Source organism: Netta rufina (assembly GCF_964035555.1).
Source record: "Netta rufina genome assembly, chromosome: 1".
Taxonomy (NCBI): Eukaryota; Metazoa; Chordata; class Aves; order Anseriformes; family Anatidae; genus Netta; species Netta rufina.
Window position 1 is genome coordinate 94,079,450 of NC_140123.1, and position 20,166 is coordinate 94,099,615.

The following is a 20,166-nucleotide window of genomic DNA, read 5'->3' on the forward strand; positions in this document are numbered from 1 at the left end:
AAAGAATGCTTTAACATTCTTTAATATAGAAAACAATTAGTTTAATTTTATTAATGACAAAGCCCTCTCCTAAGTGGAAAATTTACTGGCATAATTTACGTGGAAGCAGAGCTGTCTTGGTTATATATCCATTTTGCAGTCAAATGTACTTTTCTACAGCCTTGTGTGGGAATTCACAGCAAAGCTGAATTGAGTGAGACTGATGATAAGAATAAGTTGACATACGAACAGCATGATTACTTCATGTTCTTAACTCTTACCAAACTCTTACAATAATAGAATTTCTTCAAAGGGATTTTCTAGGAAGATTGTTGTGGTGAATGGATGCCTCTTACCTGAGAGGAAAATGTGGTGTATTTGATACAAAATACCGGTTATAAACCCATGCATGTTACGTAAAAATTAAAATCCAAAATTAGCAAATGGCAAAAAAAAAAAAAAAAAAAAAAAGTTCCCGGAGTCATAAAATGTTTCCTGTCATTTTCCCCACACACACACACTTTACCTTGGCAAAAGTTCATCTCCTTTCAAAGAACAAGGATGTAAGTCCTGGTAAAAGAAGGGATCTATCAGATGATTTGGGATTTTTTAACATGCTCTTCTCTTAAATCTGCTATTTGGGAGCAGCTCTGCTATTTTACTTGAAACTTAAATGCAGCTTAAAGAAACTTATCGCCAGAAATCTCATAAATGTGGAGTGGTATATTTCGTAGAACTAATAATTTCAGATGTACAAGACATTACAGCATGGTAACAAGTGTACTGTAAAACAATATTATGAGGAAATCTTGAAGATTTCCTGAATGAGCAAAACGTAGCCCTTAACTGCAAGCTAACTGCATGGTTAGAATTCTGATTGACTTTTCTTTTTTTAAACAGAAAGTGAAATAGAAGGTTCTTTAGCTTCTTCATCTACATCTTCTTCATCTTCATCCTCTTCAAGCAGCTCGGAAGAAAGCAAAGAAAGCTCTGTTGCTCTTGTGTCACCTCCACTACACAACGGTGTATGTAGGAGAAAGAGCATCAACTGTAGGATAACTAGGAATCGAGCTGCTCAAAGAAAACAAACAGGTAAGATTCAAGCAGCTTTCTTCCGAATAGACAATAATCCAGGTGTGTATGTATAAAACTAAATGTAATCAGTATTTAATTGTTGTGTATGTGTTATTGTTTGAGTAGTAGGTCTGTTGCTCTCAAAATACTACTTTCTGAACTTTTCAGATCTTTTTCAGTACTTAGGGTAGGAGGACTGAAGCCCTGCTGAGAGGGTGTGTCTTGCAACATTTTATATCTTAAAGTAAAAGCAGTACTTCTTAAAGCAGTTCTAGTTTTCACAGAGCTAGAATGAATCCAAAATTTAACATTTTTTTCTTGCCAGAGAACAAAACCATGTAACTACTACTAGGGGTGTATTGCATTTATCATGTCTGTAGGTTGAATCTATTCCAGATTTGACAAGGCTTAAGAAGCTTCTACTCTTCCTTTTAAGATTTTAATCCCTCCTGTACTTTACAGGAACGCTTCTGCAGGAGAACGGGAATACAAGAAAAACTGTCAGGAAAAGGTTATATGGAAGTGATTCTGAAAATAAGTCAGTGGTGACACCTGAGTCTCCGAGTAACAGTACTGGTAGACACAGAAAAATTCCACGCAGAAGTGCTACTGTGGCCGCTAATAAGTTAAGGCTAATGAGTGATGTGGAAGAAGAGGTTTCAAGCTCAGAAAGTATTGGTATTGGGTGCAAAAACAGGAAACTGCCTCATCGAAATGCCTCAGCTGCAGCCAGGCGAATGTTACTGGAGGGGTCTGAGGATGACGTAGGTGTGAAGTCTGAAAGTGAAAAAGAAAACGAAGAGCAGCTTACCAAGAGGAAAAATCTTTCTCTCCCTGGTTCATCTGCTCCACGAAGAAAATTTGTTAGTGAATCTGAAAACGGAAGTTCAGATTCTGAGATAGACATGCAGGTGAAACAGAAAACCTGGGAAAGCAACGGCCACAGACAGTTAGGTGGGACACTCCATTCTGCATCTCCCAAAGTGAGAAGTTCCATACGAGACTCCTCGGAAGATGATGCCAAAAGCCATAATTCAGAAGATGGAAGCAGTCAAAAAGCTGATGAGTCAACGTCTCCACATAAGCTTGCACTGAGCAACTCTGAGGATGAAGTCTATTCTGAATCAAATAGGTGGAATGACAAAAAAATTACTAGTCTGCAGATTGTTGCTCCCTTAAAGAAAGCAAAAGTCTTGAGTGATTTAGAGGACTCAGCAGAATCTGAAGCAGAAGGCAGAGAGAATGGGAGAAGTCTTATTTCGGAGACCTTGGTGCCATCTAGAATTGCAGGCAATTCAATATCTGGACCTGGTACCAGTTACAACGACTCTTCTGATACAGAATCTGAAACAAATTCCAATAACAGTAATTATTGTGATACTTCTACAAAAACAAGAAAGAGGAGAAGGAAAGGAAAAACAAAAATCTTCAGAAAAGGTAAAATTACTAAAGCTAATGCATCTGATTCTAGTGGTGACTAGGAGGAAACAACATAGGATTAACATAAGCTTAAAATGGGTAATGACTGGGGGGATTTGAGCTGTATGGTGTAATAGTGTTTCTGGCTGTTCTAAAATCTGAACTAAATATCAGGGAGGGTGAATTGTAAGGTATGGTGTTGCTGACAGGGGAACTGGGGAGTTGCCAAACAGCACTGAGAGAAAAGTATTACAGTTCTATGGTGACAGTTTGTTGGTATTTAGAATTCATGATGGGTTCTGGCAGTTCTGAAGCAGTTCAGGGAATACATTTTTCTGTGAAAAAGTTGTCATTAAATCATGATTGTTGTTTTCATATTTAATTTGCACTTTCTTACCTACATAGCAGAATATATTAACTGATGCTAAAATACCTGTGTTGAAGTAGCATTACTCTGAGTGTGTTGACAGTTAAAGAAGCACTGCCTTTCTGGTTGTTGACACAAAACTAAGAATTCAGATTCACAGCAACCTTCAGGATATTGCTATCACATGTAGGTCAAGGCACCAGAAAATCTCAAAAGGAAAAGTTCATTCTTTTTCGTCAGCCTGCTCCTTGATTGGAGAATTTCAGTAATGAAAATCTGAGTTGTAGTTCTGTTACTTCACCCATAAACTCAAGATAATAATTCTTGCTTTAGATTATTGCCTTTTTTTCTGAAGACCTCTGTGCAAAAGCAGAGATATGTTTGAAGTACCTTTGTAATCTTTCAAAATGAAACTGATAGATGCTTTAATTATTTTTTACTTCCATGGCATACGTTGGAATCTCTAACGTACTTTGCCTTTTGGATTTTGTCAGTGATGGGTAGTGTCCTTGTCAAGGTAGAGATGCGTTTTGATGCTGTGATGGTAACGTTCTGATGCTTGTCTGGCTTCTCCCCCATTTAAGATTAGGAGTATCTGAGGTTTGGGTGTTCTTCTTGGAGAGCGTGTGGATGGGGTTCTGTTACCAAACACAGCGGTGATTCTTCTGTTCCTTGGTTTCTCGAGTTTCATGGGTTTATGGGTGTCTATGCAATGTTGTAACTAACTGAAGCAGATGACACTGTTCTAACTAGTTTTTCTAGATGTGCATCCTTACTTTGAGGTTGAAGAGATTTTTAATACGGCAAAGAGAAGGTATTTCTGTACAAATACTTGATGTAGTGGACACTTGTATTTTTTAAAAGTGGGTAGTCAGTAACATTTTCTGTACCAAATTTGTCCAACACAGCATTTCTAAGGGGAAATCAGCACTGGTCAACTTACAAATCTTTCATTACACATTTTTTTAATGTAAACGTTTCTCCATGAAATATGTAGAAACTGCCACACTGAGTAGCCAGTGTGTGAACTGCAGGGTTTGGTCTCATTCAAAGGTTGTCCTTTGAATGTAATGTGGGTGTTTTAATTGTGTATATTGGAGTGGTTAAAGCTTGTTGAGAATGTGATTTTTTTTTTTTTTCCTGCCAGCTTTTTAACACTCTGGTTAAATTCTAGCTTCTCTTGTGTTGTACCATTTACCTCTGAGGGTGTGATGTTATGTTGTCTTCCAGCTATAACTTGGAGCAGAACTCCTCTTACTCACATTTTTTTCTTAAACTTCCTTGATTTCCTCTTCCATCAGTTTTCAGGTCAGAGTGAATATCCTGTTCCTTTGGATGATGAATGCATTTCTTTCTACTTTATCCTCTAACTTCATTAGTAGTCAATGTTCATCTATTAGGTAAAACTAGCAATCATAACAACACATTCAGCATTATTTTTAGTCTGTAACTGGTGCCACTGTCAAGGATGTATTAATAGTTAATGAGCTGCATCTGTTACATGATCATAAAATTCCTAATGGCTTTTACAAGAATTAGTGCATAAATTACATACTTTTTACTTTATTTTTGCGTTTTTTATAGAGCAGTCTTATTTTGTACAGAAATGTTTAACTTCTCTGCCATGTGAAACCTCCCAAATGGTGAACTGCACTTGCAGTGGATTATTTTTTTGCCATTTTTACCAACATTTTAAGGGGAAGCCCTTTTAAAACTCTTAAATTAAATGAAGAGGCCCCATCTAAAGTTAGAAAATTCTTAAATGCAAGTTAAATATGGGGCAAGAGCAAGCATTGTTAAGTTTCTACAAGATGACAAAATATGCTCTTTAAAAGTCAACAAGGATAAAATACAGTGATTGAATACTTGTATGGGTTGGGTCTCATTGTAGAGTAACAATGGTTATCTGAGAAGAGGGCTCAGCATACTGCTAGCTTAGGGAGAAAAAGAAAAAAAAAAAAAAAACACACCATTTTTTCCAATATGTGGGGCACCAGGATGGTTAAAAATATAGGGCTGAAGCTGTTGTCCTTTATATGAACTGGTACATAGACTTGGATGTCTACACTAAACCACATTTATTTTCCATTTCCCTTTTTTTCATCTTTATTTTGGGGTACTTCCACAGGTAGTCAAACAAACTATTTTTATATTAGCAGATGCCCACTTTAATCCTCAACAGATAATAGGTACAGCAGACGTGCTGCTAGCACAGCCTGGTTTACTGTGGTTTGCCAAACTGGTGTGTGCATTCCTCTCTCTGGAGAGGCTGATAGCTGCTTGGAAATAACAAGCTAAACCTGTTTGTACCTGTGAAAGTTACTCATTAGGTACTGCTGGAGTACATGCATGCTTTTATTTAAATACTTACGCATGTATATAATACATTTATTTGAATATATGACTGTGTATGACTCAAGGGATGGCTGGATATTTCTGTCCAGTGCTGCAGCCCACACTACCAGGTTTGGTCTGGTGGCAAGAACACCAGCATTCCTTGTCACAGCTGCAAACTTGATGGACAAGGCTTTCGTATCTTGGTGGCTTTCTTGTAAAAGTGCTCTCAGTTCATATGATAAATGGAGGTTTTTTTATTTGATCCTCCCTCTTCCTGCTTGTGCAATCTGCTTGTACCTTTGCAGCATTTAATTCTGGATATTGTTTGTAAAGTTTCATTAAGCTGATGCAAGCGTTTCTTTTACTGCTGAGGTATGGGGGGATGTTGAAGTTACTACAGAGCGGATTTTAATTCTAGTAAGAAGTTTTAACTTAAAAGAAAAAGACTGGAGGGGGAAAAGCTTTCTACTAATTTGCCAATTTGTGTACAAAGTATAGGTTTAATATTCTCGTAGTGTGTTGCAGAAGGGCTGGATTCCTCTCTTGGGTAGATTGCAATGTTGCTCTATCCTTCAGTCTTGCATTTGGTTTTATGAATTAGCTGCTGAAACTTTGAAAATATGCATAATCTGTTATGATAAAGCTTTTTGTTTTAAAAGCATGAACCTATAAACACCTCTCTGTGGAAAAATGGCTAAAATCTTTGCATGTGCAGTTTTTTTTCTTTTAAAGCTAATTCTATTGGGATATTTCCAGATGATATCTAAGTATTTTAAACAATACTTTCTTCAGGTGGCCAAAGGGGATTAAGTTTTGCCTGGCCTTAATACTGAATGCTGTCCTTTGCACCTTTCCATATTGCCCTTCTATAATGGGAGTGTGTTAAAGCAGTTATAGGGGAATCTAAATCTTAAAGTTGGGTTATACATTTCCACATTTAGTAACTGATCAAAATGTTTCTCTGAACCAGTAATGTGTGTACCACTAGTATGTTATGATATACCATTATTAGTATTCACAATATTTTCCCGTTTCAGGCTTAATTTATCACATTAAATATCTTACATCTGCCTGTTCAGCCTTACTTCATATAATAACTGCTATGAGCAGCAGCCATTTGTCTAAGTGATAGTATTGGAAGACAGTGTATAATTTAAGTTTCAGGTCTTCACTTTCTTTTATGTGAATTAGTTCAGCTTTTATGCAGTATTCAGCAGTGTGTTACATTTTGGCCATAAAACCACACAGTACAAATACTAGTAACATATACGTGTAATTTCTGGAAGCTGTTAAAACAGGCAGTAAACGAATTAACTTTTGGGAATATCAAAAGAAGGAATTCTGATATGTGAGTAGTAAATAAACTGATCTACCTTCAAATAAAGACCAGATTTGGCATCTGAACAGATTTTTAATACTGGCATTCAAGTTGGACATATTGGATTTGTCCAATTACTTTTTTAACTTAAATTATTTCCCAGTCTTTTAGAATACATCTTCATTGCATGTATTCTTGACAGAATTTAGGGAAAATGTTGCCCTATCCTAGCTTGACAGGTGATATGTTGGGGAACAAAAAGACCAAATGCCTTGCCAATGTTGAGCACAATAAGCTGGCCAGAAGGAGCAAGGAACTGAACCTTGCTCAGCTTTATCTCAGGCCACCGTTCCAGTGCCTGAGGAGCTGTCATTCTCAAAAGACATTGGGTCATTAGTTCCAACAGCTGAGCAGCATTAGCAAGATGAGCTTTTTTCATCTGCTGTGTAATTATAGCATTCCCTCCTCTTCCCTAAACATTTCCTTGAAAAAGCACTTCATTTGCCAACCTTTCTGCAAAGGAGTATGCAGGAGCTGCCGTGATTTTTCCCTGTTTGTAGAGTACAGGTAGAGAATCAGGAAAAGCAATGAGACTGAGCTAGAACAAAATCTCTGTTCGTTCTGTTATCAGGAAGTGACAGACTAATATAAAGTAGATGATTTCATGGTGCCCGTGTTTACCCATCTTGGTGAAAAAATCAGTAAATCAGTAATGGCTCCAAAGAAATATGAGATAGACATCAATTTTGAGGAAAGTGAACTTTGCAAAGGCACTTCTACCAAAAGAGTGATTTTAAAAAAAAAAAGTCAAATCTATTTTAAGAACTTCTCGTGTTAATTTTTGGCTGTGTCTTATCAGCAATTCTGTTTCCATGAGAATGCAAAATGTCTAAAGCATTTATTTTGGTAGCATCATTCATGGCGTTTACTGATTTGAATATTTGTTTAAGAAGCCTAAGAAGCAAGTGCTGTATTAAAAATAAAAATACTGATTGGAAGGTTCTCTGTTAGAAGCGCTCTTGAGTTTAAGTCCCTAAGGAACTGAATGGTTTAAGTGCTTTCTCTGTATGTGAAAGCACTTAAAATTGTGAAATCCATCCAGGACTAGTATCTGCATGAAATCTTTTTTTGAACAGAATCTACAAAGTGTAATAATTCATTTTGAAAAGTAATTTTGGTATGAAAATTACAGCTTTAATGATGGAAGTATTAGTAGTGTGAAAGCAGGTGTTTGCTAAGCTAGGTAACTTGTAAGCTAATTTCTAGAGAGATGCTAAAGAATGTTAATTTACAACCCTTTCATCATCTCAAAGCAAAACACTAATCCTGAGAGTTAAAAATATGCTCGGGACTCAGTAGCTGTATTTTTAATAAAGGCTTAAGATAAATTGCACGTAGCAGTTGAAATCAAAAAATGCTTTTGTGTATTTCATTAAACATGGGAGTGTTTGTGCTTTATGAACTAGCAGTTGTAGAAATGTAAGTTATTAAAAGGCATTTTTAAATCTTTTTGTAGAATCAACGTCTGAGAAGACTGGACAAAGTGGAAAAGTGCTGAGGAGCCGGACGTGCATCATTAACTACAAGAAACATACAAAGCTGTCTAATGTGACGGAGAAAAAAAATCCACGAAGGTGTGCCACTTTGGCAGCTAATAAGATAAAGATAATGAGTGATACAAAGGAAGAGTTATCAAGCTCAGAAAGTGTTTACACAGTGAAAAAGAACAGGAAGCACCTTCATGGCGGTGTATCTGCGGCATCCAGGAAGAAACCGCTCAGCAGCTCGGACGTAGATGTTAGCTTGATGTCTGAAAATGAGAAGGAACAGTGTTCTGGCAGAAAAAAACTTTCTTGCCCTGAATCATCTGCTCCTAAGAGAAAATATATTAGCGAGTCTGAAAACGAAAAAACGGAATCTGAGGTGGAGGTAGAAGTGGCTCAGAAGCAGAATGATGGTAATGACAGGCAGACGCACAGAACTGTCCGTGCTGCAGCTCTTAAAAAGGAGTGCCACTCCTCAGGGGAGGATTCCGCAAACTACAAGGTAGAAAACGGGAGAAACTGGAGAACTTCTGAGCAATCAACTTCAGCTCACAACCATCATGTAAGCGACTCTGAGGAGGAGGTGGATTCTGAGTTAGGTAAACGTGAAACTAAAAATAAGAGACAAGTACCAAAAACAAAATCTAGAGCTCGCTTCAAAAGATCAAAATTATCAAATGACTTAAAAGAAACACCAGAATCTGAAACAGGGGGGAAGAAAGATGAAAAAAGCTCGGTATCGGAGAATGTGGAAACACCTGAGACTGCAGGAAGCTCAAAAGCCAGTTTCAATTGTTCTTCTGATTCAGACTCTGGAACTGATAACAGTATATACAGTGATGCCGCAGAAACAAAAAAGAGAAAGAGAAAAACAGACACCATTAGAAAAGAAAATTCTGATTTGTCTAAGCCTTCCAGAAGACCCCAGCGAAGGAAACGTCGGAAACCTAATCAAGAAAATGACTCTGAAGATTTGGATTACACCAAATATAGAAGAGCTAATCGGCGTTCTAAGATAAGAACTCGAAATAGGGGTAGACGGACTGTAAGATACGACGATTGTGACGATGACGACGATGATGACAGAGGTTTAGGTGACGTAGTTGGTGAAACGTAACCTTAAGAGGAAAAGCCAGCCCACTTTTTTTTTTTTTATGGTAATAGCACTAGAACTCACGATGGATGCTGGCTCTTCCTTGTCCTACATTTCAGGGAATATATTTATATTTTTCTATGAAAAAGTTATGAATGTGATTAGATCATGACTTTCTCCTTTTCATATTTTGACTTGCACTTGCCTGCCCATGTAGCAGCATTTAGCACAGATGCCAAAATGTGCCTCATTATAGGGGCAATTTTTTTGTCTTTACTGGTATTTTATTACATATAACAAGAGTTTAAAAAAAAAAATGTTAAAACACTGCGCAACAGGTTAATAGCAGTATGTTGAGTATTATTGTTATGGGTGCTGCAATGGAATACTACCTAGGTCATACAACATTCAAGAACTGATTTCAAACATCTCTAATGCTGTATGAAATCATATACAATATTAACAGGCTTATAAATAATAATGTACACTATAAAAATCCGGTGGATGCTAGTGTTGCATCAAAAGCGTAATGAGCAGTCACTAAGGTAACAACATTACAGCTTGTATTAGTACAGATGCTAAATGTTCTGTACGCTCGTAATTGAAAACATACAACTAGAACCAGTTACCAGTGAAAAAGTATATTTGCCAATTAAAAAGGCATATTGGTGCTGGTGAAGAGAGGGTTTATGCTGACAGGTAGTACTATCATTAATGTGACTTCTATCCTGTAAACTAAACTTAAGAATATGAAATGCAGGTGAACTCTTGGGCCTAAGGGTTTTTGTGTGTTTTCTTTATAAAATAGAAAAAACAACAAAACACTTGTTCTGTTTTTTTTATGCGTGAAAAGTTTGAGGTGCAGGATTCTTACATTCCAGACCTTTTTGCTATATTTCCGTTGTTCTTCCATATTTAAACTTCTAAGTGCTTTAATGTTAGATTTTTGCGTTGATTAAACATATCAGTTTGGACTGTTGCAGTATATCTACCAATTTTTGAAATGCTTGAGGTGGCTGCTGTTGTCAAGAAATAATTGTTGCTTAGGAGATCAGAGAAAATTTCTCCAGGGAAAAAATGTATAAATTCTTGGTTGGCCTGTGTATCAAACGAGAATGTGTAGCACCTATAAATTCTTTCCTTGCTTTTCCCTGGAGCTGTGCTGGCTGAAGCCGCCAGGTCACTGCCTTCAATCCAACACAAGGTGCTTGGCAATCTCAGCTCCTGTCCCACTCTGCTATAGGATTCCTGCCTCTCCTCTGCTGGTTCAGTTTCTCACGTGGCTGATGCATGCAATTCCTGATCTCCTTGTTCAATAGGGGATATGGTAAAGTATTAGATCTGTCCTAACTCAGCTCATTTTAACTGAACTAGCAAGCTTGTGAGTTAGTTTTCTAGCAGATTGGACAGGTAATAGTATCTCGAAGGGCTTTGGGGGGAAAAACTTAGTGCAGCTTCATAATCAGACTTGTTAATGAGTGCTTATGCAAATGACAGTGAAGTAATGGAAAAAGGAGGACCAAATGCTGCCTACCAGCAGTTAGTGAGAACCACGTCTCCAGCAGTGTTGCTGACATTGTGCCAAAAGGTGCATTGACCATCACAGCATTTTGGATCTAGAATGTCATCTCAGTATAGAGAAGTACTTTTTTTTTTTCCTTAAAACTTCTGTATGAAGTCCAAGATTAACCTAGTTTATGTCATTCTTGCCCCAGGAATGTTCTTTATTTAGTGCATAGTCTTTAATATAATAGCAGAATTTTGTACATTCAAGATACATGTTTATTTGAAATCTTTAAGTTGGTTTATAAAATATGAACACAGTTGTGTTTGGTGATGAAACCTGACTCTTCGAAGTGGCTTTGTGTGTTTTATCTCTTAGCAGCATCTTTGTTAAAAAGAACAAGTCAACTGGTATTTTTGTGTTATCCATAAATTGAGTACTTTGTTTAGCAGCTGCTTATGAGTAATGCTCTATGAAACATAACTTCCAATATAGGGGTGAAAACTGGTATAAGAGCTCTTATAAGTGATCATCACAATTTTTATTGTGTTCAAACAGCTAAAATTGGGCTGCTAGGTTTGTATTTATAATTCAGCCTTAGATTTAAAAAAGTTTTTCTTTCTTGCTATTCAGATGCTGTATTCTCTGTCATACTGCACTCATGCACTGTGTGTTTGTGATGATCCCAGACCGCTGAGAGCAAATTCTGGCCTCTGTATTTGTCTATCTGAGAGGAAATTACTAGCTTAGGGGTCGTAACACTTTCTTTTGTAAGCAAAGCAAATACTGTTTTGTATTTCTTGTTTTTATTACTCAGATTGTGGAGCCAGGAGGAGGGGAAATGATTAAACGGTAAAGGGATTTTTGTTGCTCTTTCACCCTCCATGAGTTTGGATGTATTTATTTATTTATTTGTAAACGGGGCACGGTTACTCTGAGGAGAACTGGGTCTCCTGAGTGTTGCAGAGAGCCCCCTTGCCCTCTTCCTGGTGACTGCAATCATTCAACACTATTTATTTGGTCTCGCTGTACTCAGGGAAGTAAAGTGATTTAAGTAGACCTGAAAAAAAAAAAAAAGTAGTATCTTTATTTAAAGCTGCTTAATGTGTGATGCTGGTTTTCTTTGTTTTGGGTGGTTTGGGTTCTTTTTTTTTTTTTTTTTTTTTTGCTTTTTAAAGCAGGACCTGACTAGGCTGGCAGTACTAAAAGCGCAGGCCCAGAAGCGTTAGGCGAAATCCCTTTTAGTCCCGAAGACTTGCGCTGTACGTGTAGCCGCGGACCGAAGTAAAGCCCTACGCCTGCACCCCAACCTCCCTCTTTATTATTTGCGACCCCTCGGTAACGGGCTGAGGGGCGGCTGAGGCGGGGAGGGGGGGTAACGGCCCTAACGGCCGCAACGGCCGCCCGCTGGGTGGCGCTGAGGGGAGCCCTGCGGGCGCGGCGCGCATGCGCGGGGCGCTGAGGGGGGCGGGCGGCCATGGCGACGTTCTTCGGGGAGGTGGTGGCGGCGCCGTCCCGGGCCGGCGTGGACGACGAGGAGGAGGAGGAGGCGGCGGGGGAGGCGCTGCAGGAGACGCCCGAGGACCGGGAGATCCGCAGGAGGGTGGAGGAGAAGAGGTAGCGGGAAGGGGAGGCTGGGCGGGGGGGTTGGGGGACGGGGGGGGAGCTGTCGGCGGTGCCCGGGCTGCTGCAGGGCCCCTCCGGCTGTGTCGCAGGGAGGTGGCCGTGCGCTGGGCGCTGCCCGCGGGAGAAGCCGCGCCGGGAGCCGCCGCCGAGCCCCTGCGCTGCTCCAGCTTCGTCGTCGCCGTGGGACACAACGCCGCAGGTAGGCGGTGCGCGGGGGGCGGCCGCGGTGTGAGCCGCGCGGAGCTGCAGTGCTCGTGGGTGTCCAGATCCCCGGGGTTGCTTGTGAATTGGGAAGCGTTTCCATGTGTAATGGCAGGCAGCTCCGTGCAGGCTGGTGTTTACAAGTAGGTGGCTATCAACGTCGTAAAACTGCACGTCAGTAAACCGTAACACTGCTGCCCATGCTTCAAAATGCACTTCAGAGGGCCTGGAGTTACGTCGTGAGCTTGCCTTCGCTCCTGCTGTCCTCAGAGCGCTTAGAACTGACTAAACCAAATGTTGGCGTTCTGAGAATCGCAAATGTTCTTTCACTCGCCACTTTCTTTTAAAGCTCTTGAACGCGCGTTAACTCTTCCTGCTACGTGAGTGTAAGAAGGTCTCTGAGGTTTTATTGTCCCGATTTTTGGAAATTTTCCACGTCCTCATGTAAAATCAGTTTCAGTTTATTTTAAAATCCTCGGCAAAGTCTAACTTAAATGTGAATACTTCTGACTCTAATTCTTCCTCACCTTCTTTCATTACTAATGAACAATGATTCTTTTGCATGTTTTTTTTCTTGATCAATCTTTCTCTCGCCTTTTCATTCTATGATTGTCTGTAATGCCCTGTTTGAGGTGGCTACTCATTCATTAGGCCCAGGGTCTTAGGACAACCTCTCCCTTCTTCCTCCCCCTCCGCAATGGTCCTGAGCTCCTGAGTAGCTCTTTCCCTGTGGATATAAAGAATTTTTAAGTTTTCTGTGTATTTATCACAGACATCCTTATCCATATTAAACTTCATTAGCTTGTTTTTTCTTTTTTCATTTTTTTTCCTTTAAAAGTAGTGAAAGGTATATTTTAGACCTGTCATGTGTTTAACAGGAACTAATTTGGTTTATGATCTTTGATTTAGTATCCCTTTTGTCACTAAGCCTTGATTACTCATGTGTCTGCTTCCTAGAGACAGCCTAATAGTTCTGCCTTGCTGGCTCAGTGTTTATTTTGTCTGAGAAATCTGCTGAATGTGGTATGTCAAGAAATATTAGAGTAGCATTTAACAATATGTAGTAACATTTAATACTTAACATTTAGTAGCATTAAGTACTTTAATATTTAGTAGCATTTGTTCTTACTGTATGCTAACAATCAAAGCTGATTGTAGCAATGCAGCTCCTGGTAGTACATGTTTTTGATGCTAAGGATCTCTACCTATATCTAGAACTTCTATCTTTAAAGTGTTGATGCAGTGAGATTACTCGCATTCTTGATCTTTGCTAGATGTGGTCAATAAATACACTATTATTACGTTTTAATTTGAGGAGGTTGTAAAGAAATACTCTAGTTCAGCTACTTATTTGTAGAACAGAGATTTTATTCTTTATAAATTAACAGAATTTATTTTGCAGCTTTTCTGTCGTCTTTTATTCTGGATTCTGTATGTTGGGAAGTAGTTGGAGCTGTGAAACTGTGGAATGAATGGTGTCGAACCTCCAATACAACAAATGTCCTCCCTACAGATTCTTTCTGCCTGTTCTATAGATTAATATCAGATCCAACAGTAAGTGACTTATGCATGAATTCTTCTGCATTTTACCTTTCTGAAAAAGAGAGCAGCCTCCTTGCAACCCCCACCCTGCCCAGAGCAAACTGAGCACAAGGCATTATGGCTGCTGTATTCTGGTTTAAACTCACAGAAGGTTTGAACGGTTGTTACGCTCACTAAAACCACCTGAAGTTCTGTCCTGGGAAGTTCAGTACAAAGAGGATGCATTGCATGTCTGAGTGTTTTAACAGCAGTTATGAATTAAAAGCTCATGTTGAAATAGAGGTGAAGAAGCCAAAAAATATTTAACAAGTTGTTGGCTGTAGTCATACCACCTTCTACACATGATCATGAGCTGTTGTTTTGCTCTTTAAACCACTTGATCACACAACCTTTTTTTCCCTTCAGGTTTTGTTGTGTCAGTGTAGTTGCTACGTTGCAGAGGATCAACAGTTCCAGTGGCTTGAAAAGGTATAACTGGTGAAACAACTTACTGAGCAGTGAAATGGGGTCTTTAAGTTGGTGCATCTGCCTCTTCTCTCTCTCTACTCTTCTAAACACAACAGCATTCTTAATAACTTTCTACTGTGTCTTTCTTTCTCAAGTACTCTACAAATGAACAAATCTATTTGCAAATCCTTTGATTTTTTTTCCTTAATTTTTATTTTTAGTGCTGCCAGTTACATCTGCTGTAACTCACTGTGCAGTTACATCTTTTGGAGAGTTTGTTTTGTTCCTTTTCTGTTTTGTGATCTCATTCCATGGCTTGTTCCAACTGGATTTCAGCTGTGGGAGAGTTCATCCTTAAAAATAACAACTTACTATGTACAGCTGCCAGATAAACATGCTGTGAAACTCATGGTAGAAAGTGTACTTACTAATGGGTGTGATCTGTTTCATTCACAAGGTGGAACTCCAAAGGAAGTTGTCTCCAAAGCAGTGTTTATCCCATTCTTTTCACACATTGCTTGCTACGTGGGCTGCCCCATGTACACGAATGCTGCTGGTTGTTCAGATCACCCCAGATAGCACCACATTGATTTTTAATAACATGAAACCACGGGGAATTTTCTGGCTGCTGATTTCTGTATGAATTTGGGTCACATCTTAGCCTCAGGGAAGAAGGATTTATTTTGTATTGCTGTTTGTTTGCTAACCTGCCTTCCTTTGAATCTGTACTGAGCTGATGAGCAAGCAGTTTGATTCGAAATCCGTTACATCATGCTGAAGTTGTGCAAGTCTGTGGTCTGAGATCAGAGCCGCGTGTCTGCCAAGGCCTCAGCCCAAGCTGAGATGCCTGCTTTGGCCAGCCTGCCAGCTGAGGCAGCTGGCACTGGAGAAGGATTGCTTGGGAGCAGGGGAGAGCTGTAGGAGGCTATTGCTGTGAGACAGCCAGAGAGATTATGGCAGGGCAAAGAGGATGAAAAGCTGGGGTGGATTCATTGAGTGATTTAGAGATTTCAGGCCCAGGTTGGTAGAAAACAAGCTTTTTGTCGTTCAGTGGCTTGCCGAATAGTTTAATTCAATTTTGGGGTTAGTGGTTGACTTCAAAGTTTAGAAACCTTAGGACCTTAAACGTTTTGGTTTTGCTATGTTCCCCTTAATTTAAATTAGTATAAGAAAAGAAAGATTATTGTGACATCATTGTCTTCTCCATTGCTGTTTTTTCAGCTGTTTGCGTATGTATTATTACAAACGTAGGTGGTTTTGAACAGAAGAATTACACAGTTTTTACCGAGCCAATGTTACTGTGTATTTTTAGAACTTATGGTCATTGTTAGTTTTAAATGTACAGCAGAGGTGTCAGGCTTTTGCTTTCAGTGTGTTACGGACCTGTTCTGTGTTCTGTGTAAATTGTCATTAACTGTGCATCCTCACAGTCTCCATGAATCAGATCGTTTCTGTGCTTTCTCAGTAAGCGATCACAAAGTAAGAAAGCACAGAGTGAAGTTTTGCGGAAATGTGCACTAGCTAGTGTTTCCAACAAAATCAACCATTGTGGTTTAATCTGGCAGACAGCAAAACACCCCACAGCCGTTTCCTCACACCCCTTATTCTTCTGCAGCAGGATAGAGGAGAAAGTTGAAAAGAGAAGTGCAAGATCTCATGGCTTGAGATAAAGTCAATTTAATAAGAAAAGGGTGGGGGGGGGGGGAGAAACAGGAAAAAAACAACAAAAACACTATACAAAGCACATGGTACACAACAGAGCTGCTCATCACCAGCCAAGCAATGCCCAGCCTGTCTCTGAGCAGCAGCAGCCCTCCTGACAGCTCCCCTTGGTTTCATTGCTGAGCACAGATCTGGAGAGAAGAGTATCCAGAGCAGAAGGTAGCTGTTTGCTACCTGAACTGAAAATGAAATTCATCTTCGTGTTCTTACACTGTTACTGTGAGCAGATAAATTTGACTGATGTATTAACGTTTTTATTTCAGGTTTTCGGCCATATACAAAAGGAAGGCTTGCAAGTAACCATTCTTTCAACGTGTCCTGTAGCTGATTATAAAACTCAGGAATCCACGTTAACACTTCCATCTCCATTTTTGAAAGCCCTAAAGACGAAAGAATTCAAAGAGCAGGTCTGCTGCCCACTGCTGGAACAACCAAACATAGTGAGAGATCTTCCTGCTGCTGGTATTTTGCAGTCTCACTTTTTTACTGTGCTGCTGGTGGCAATATAGATTTTTTTTTTTGAAGAGCATCCCATTGCAATTAGAATTTTTTAGTTAATTATATCAAGTGTCTACCAAGTTAGCTTTTTGAAAGTTAATTCTTAACTGTTCAACATCTTACATTGCCTCATAAAAACACAGACAAATCTGAAAAACAATTTTTTACCACTTCCGTGCAGGATGTTAGTACTGGCAAATTATTTAGTATAGCTATGGGAAGTATACTGTATATTGTTTTTTGGGATATCTTAATTTCTGGTGAACTAAATGTGTTTCAGTAAGTTACTTCCCTCTGAGAATGTCCAATTTGAGGCTTATAAACTTCTTTCTCCTTTTTAAAGTTAAAATAGGTTCCTCAGTGCTACTGGTTGACCTCGTGGAAAAGTTAAATTTAATTCTATTATTGTACTTGTTATAGAATATCAAATTAATGGAAGTGTCACCAGGAAAAAATTATCTTGCAAGAGCTAAAAGCAGATTTTTCTAGAAAAAGAAAACTCATCTCATTTGCCCTTTGATTTTGTTTTGTTTTAGCAAAAGCTCATGTTACTTATGTTTACTCCTAATAATGTGTGATTTCCAGTGAAGGTATTTACCAGGAAGAAAGATGATCTGCATTTCATTGCTTTTTGGTAGTTTATTTTCTTGTGTACCTGGGGAATGAGGGATGGCTGTTCTAGTAGCCAGGATCCTGAGCAGTTAATTGATAAACTTTCATGCTTTTAAAGTTCTGGCAAGATCAAGTGTGATTTTATACATAAGAAGTAAGGCTGCTTCTATTCTGAATGTAATATACATTTTCTTTTCACTTGTATTTAGTTCTGAGTTACTGTCAAGTATGGCAGATTCCTGCAGTATTGTATCAGTGTTACACGGATGTCATCAAATTGGACACGGTTACGATTGAAGCATTCAAGCCTCTGCTTTCTTCTGAAACCCTGAAGAATTTAGTCAAGGTAAAACCTCATACTGGAAAATTAATGGGAGATTTGGTCTGTCTTGGTCAGTCTTTCAATAATTGTAGTTGGCTGGTGATGTAACCCTACCAGTAAAGAGTGAGTGTGTGTGTACTGTGCAGAAAGGTGCACAATTTGAATAACAAACTGACAATTTCTTAATGTAGACAGTGATTTCTGGTATAATACTTGTTGCAACTTGTCAGGCTCTTGCACTGGCATTGGTATTGTGGCATTGGAGTAATTTATTGTGTTTATTCAAGCTACAGCTCCCTTTGGAAGTGTCTAAAATGTCTCAGTATATGTATCTTTTTTTTGACATTCTACATGCATATGGAAGGCAGTTCTGTTCTCGCTCTGTATCTAACTGCCTTGTGAGATACATGAGAGCTTCCTAGGAAATTTTTGACCTGCAGATTTTTACTAGACTTACTAGACTGAATCTATAAAGATGATTTTGCAGTTTTGCTCTAACCAAACAGCTCTGAAATCGTGGCATTCTGCCTATTAAAGCAAATGTCTTTCTGTTTTCTGAAATGTTTTTAATTGAAGTATAGTTGATTTGAAATCCATTCCTCAGTTTTGCCACTTGGACTTCTATTTCAGTGACAGAAGAGGTTTCTAGGTACTGAAGTACTTCAGCTTTAAGTGTGGGAATTGGGAGTTACAGGTCTATTATGTGAGTCTAACAGACTGGCACGTAAATGTTTAAGCTTTGGAGGAAAACAACAACAGAAATGCAGACTGGCCTTCCACTATACAAGGGAGGGGGAACACAAATTGAGGAATCCCATTGCATTGTTAAATTGCAAATTCCTTTGGAGCCTTTAGTAGTTTTCTGGATACCTTCATTCAGAAGACATGAGCTTTGCTTACAGTTAACATATTGACCGAACTGGTATTCTTGGTATTGAAAATGGGAATGGCTGACAGTGAGATTTTTGTCTGTTTGGTTTGCTTTTGTCAGTAACAGAAACATAACTAATGCTGATCATCTCTGCCTTTTCCTAGGATGTATCTGAAAGCACAAAGAGTTTGAAGAAGTTACTGACAACCAATGAAACTCATAATAATATCTATATCTAAAGAGGACACTTCCAACACAGACTGCACTTTTTTAAACTCCAGTTTGTTCTGTAGAGGACACTTTGGAATTGTAGTTTTTCCTTAAAAGTGGAATAAATTCTGCTCAATTTTTACTTCTGAATTCATTTTCGTTACTTTCTAATTCATCACTACAAACACATATTTCTTCTGCAGGGGATGGGAGACTTTCTTCAGGAGCAATTCTATGTAGGAAAGATATCTTACATATGTAAGCAATCTTTTCCTCCTCCTGAAGGAATTGTCTAATCTAAATGCATCTCCTATATATACAAATGAAGAAATTCAGGTATTCTGTCTATATCTAATGAGGGCACCTTTTTTTTACTTCAGTTTGAGACAAAAGGTTTTTTTTTTTTAATATATGAACCTCTTTAAAAAACTGTCTGTGGTGAGGCAAATATTCTCTGCATCTTTCTACACATTTTGTGTGTGTGTATGTATATGAATTATTTATATGTACGTGTGCATATACAGACTTCATACCTAGTGATACAAAATGCAGTAAGTAAAGTAAGGTAAATACCTTTTAAAGACTTCCTAGTGGACAACAAGCTTGCTTTACAGATGAGGCAGGAACACAGAGCTTTTGACCTGTGTGGAAGGGCTGTGACTTGGATTCAGTGAGTAAATCACAAAGTCACAGTGATTTAGGATGACGCTGCCTATAAGTCTGGCAGGAAGAGGTATGTGTCCGTGTTCAGGTGCCTCAATTCCTGTTTACAGTACCTCGCTGTGGGCTCACGTTTGTTGGCAATTTCAACTTCAGATCTTGAGCTGGAGCTGTAGGGGTGCAGGCACAGGCACTCCCTTCTGCCAGACCTCTGACAGAGACAGGAACCTCTCCCAGTGAAACAGGGTGGTAGGCTTGCAAGCTGCTTCATCTGGATTCACCAGGGCAAACTTTAAAATCTTAAATTTCATCTTTTGACTTCAATAATTTTAGTTGCTGTCAATAGTAGGAAGTCTCTCACACTGAAGGTGTGATTTTCAGAGAAAAGGAGAAGTTCAAATTCTAAAGTGTTTCAAAAGTCCTGAAAGTTTATGACAATTTATACAGCATATTTGTTTATTAGGATTGGCGTGTATTTCTGACTGATGAAAATGCTATTTAATTCAATGTTTTATTTAAGATGCTTAAGAAAATATTTCTGTTGCTACCAGGTGTGTCTCTGGTGTAGTCACTGAACAGAGATCTCTAAATTGCACATAACCTGTCCTTTTGGGCAATACGGGTAGTGGCTTCAGAGTTCTCTACTTCGTTTAACTTACACTGGATGTCCAGTGGAAGTTTCTGAATGGTGGGTGTTCCCTTCATGGAGCTGTCATCCTTCCTGGTTTGAAAATGGTTGGCGTAGTCAATGTCCACTGATGAAATTAACTCCTGGCTTCAGCAGACCCACTGTGAATTCTGTTTTTTGAAACTTTTAACT

The 20,166-nt window shown here is 38.9% G+C and overlaps 2 protein-coding genes across 3 annotated transcripts in view; both read left to right on the forward strand.

The window, feature by feature from the left end:
• Positions 1–11,624, forward strand: part of BRWD1 (bromodomain and WD repeat domain containing 1) — a gene marked incomplete at its 5' end in the record, with an annotated part of 58,072 nt that extends 46,448 nt beyond the window's left edge. For both annotated transcript variants that reach the window (XM_084301127.1, XM_084301128.1), the window contains 3 exons: positions 880–1,071; positions 1,516–2,490; positions 8,011–11,624. In XM_084301127.1, the coding sequence (XP_084157253.1) occupies positions 880–1,071; positions 1,516–2,490; positions 8,011–9,155 (2,312 nt within the window). In that variant the 3' untranslated portion in view covers positions 9,156–11,624. The remainder of the gene's footprint in view (positions 1–879; positions 1,072–1,515; positions 2,491–8,010) is intronic.
• A 488-nt stretch (positions 11,625–12,112) lies between these two features.
• PSMG1 (proteasome assembly chaperone 1) lies at positions 12,113–18,836 on the forward strand (the record flags this gene model as incomplete). Its single annotated transcript, XM_084287366.1, has 7 exons — positions 12,113–12,252; positions 12,351–12,460; positions 13,865–14,016; positions 14,410–14,472; positions 16,437–16,635; positions 17,493–17,629; positions 18,641–18,836. The coding sequence occupies 7 exons, from the start codon at positions 12,113–12,115 to the stop codon at positions 18,713–18,715; spliced, it is 876 nt and encodes a 291-aa protein (XP_084143492.1). The 3' UTR covers positions 18,716–18,836.
• Between the last annotated feature and the right edge of the window lie 1,330 nt (positions 18,837–20,166).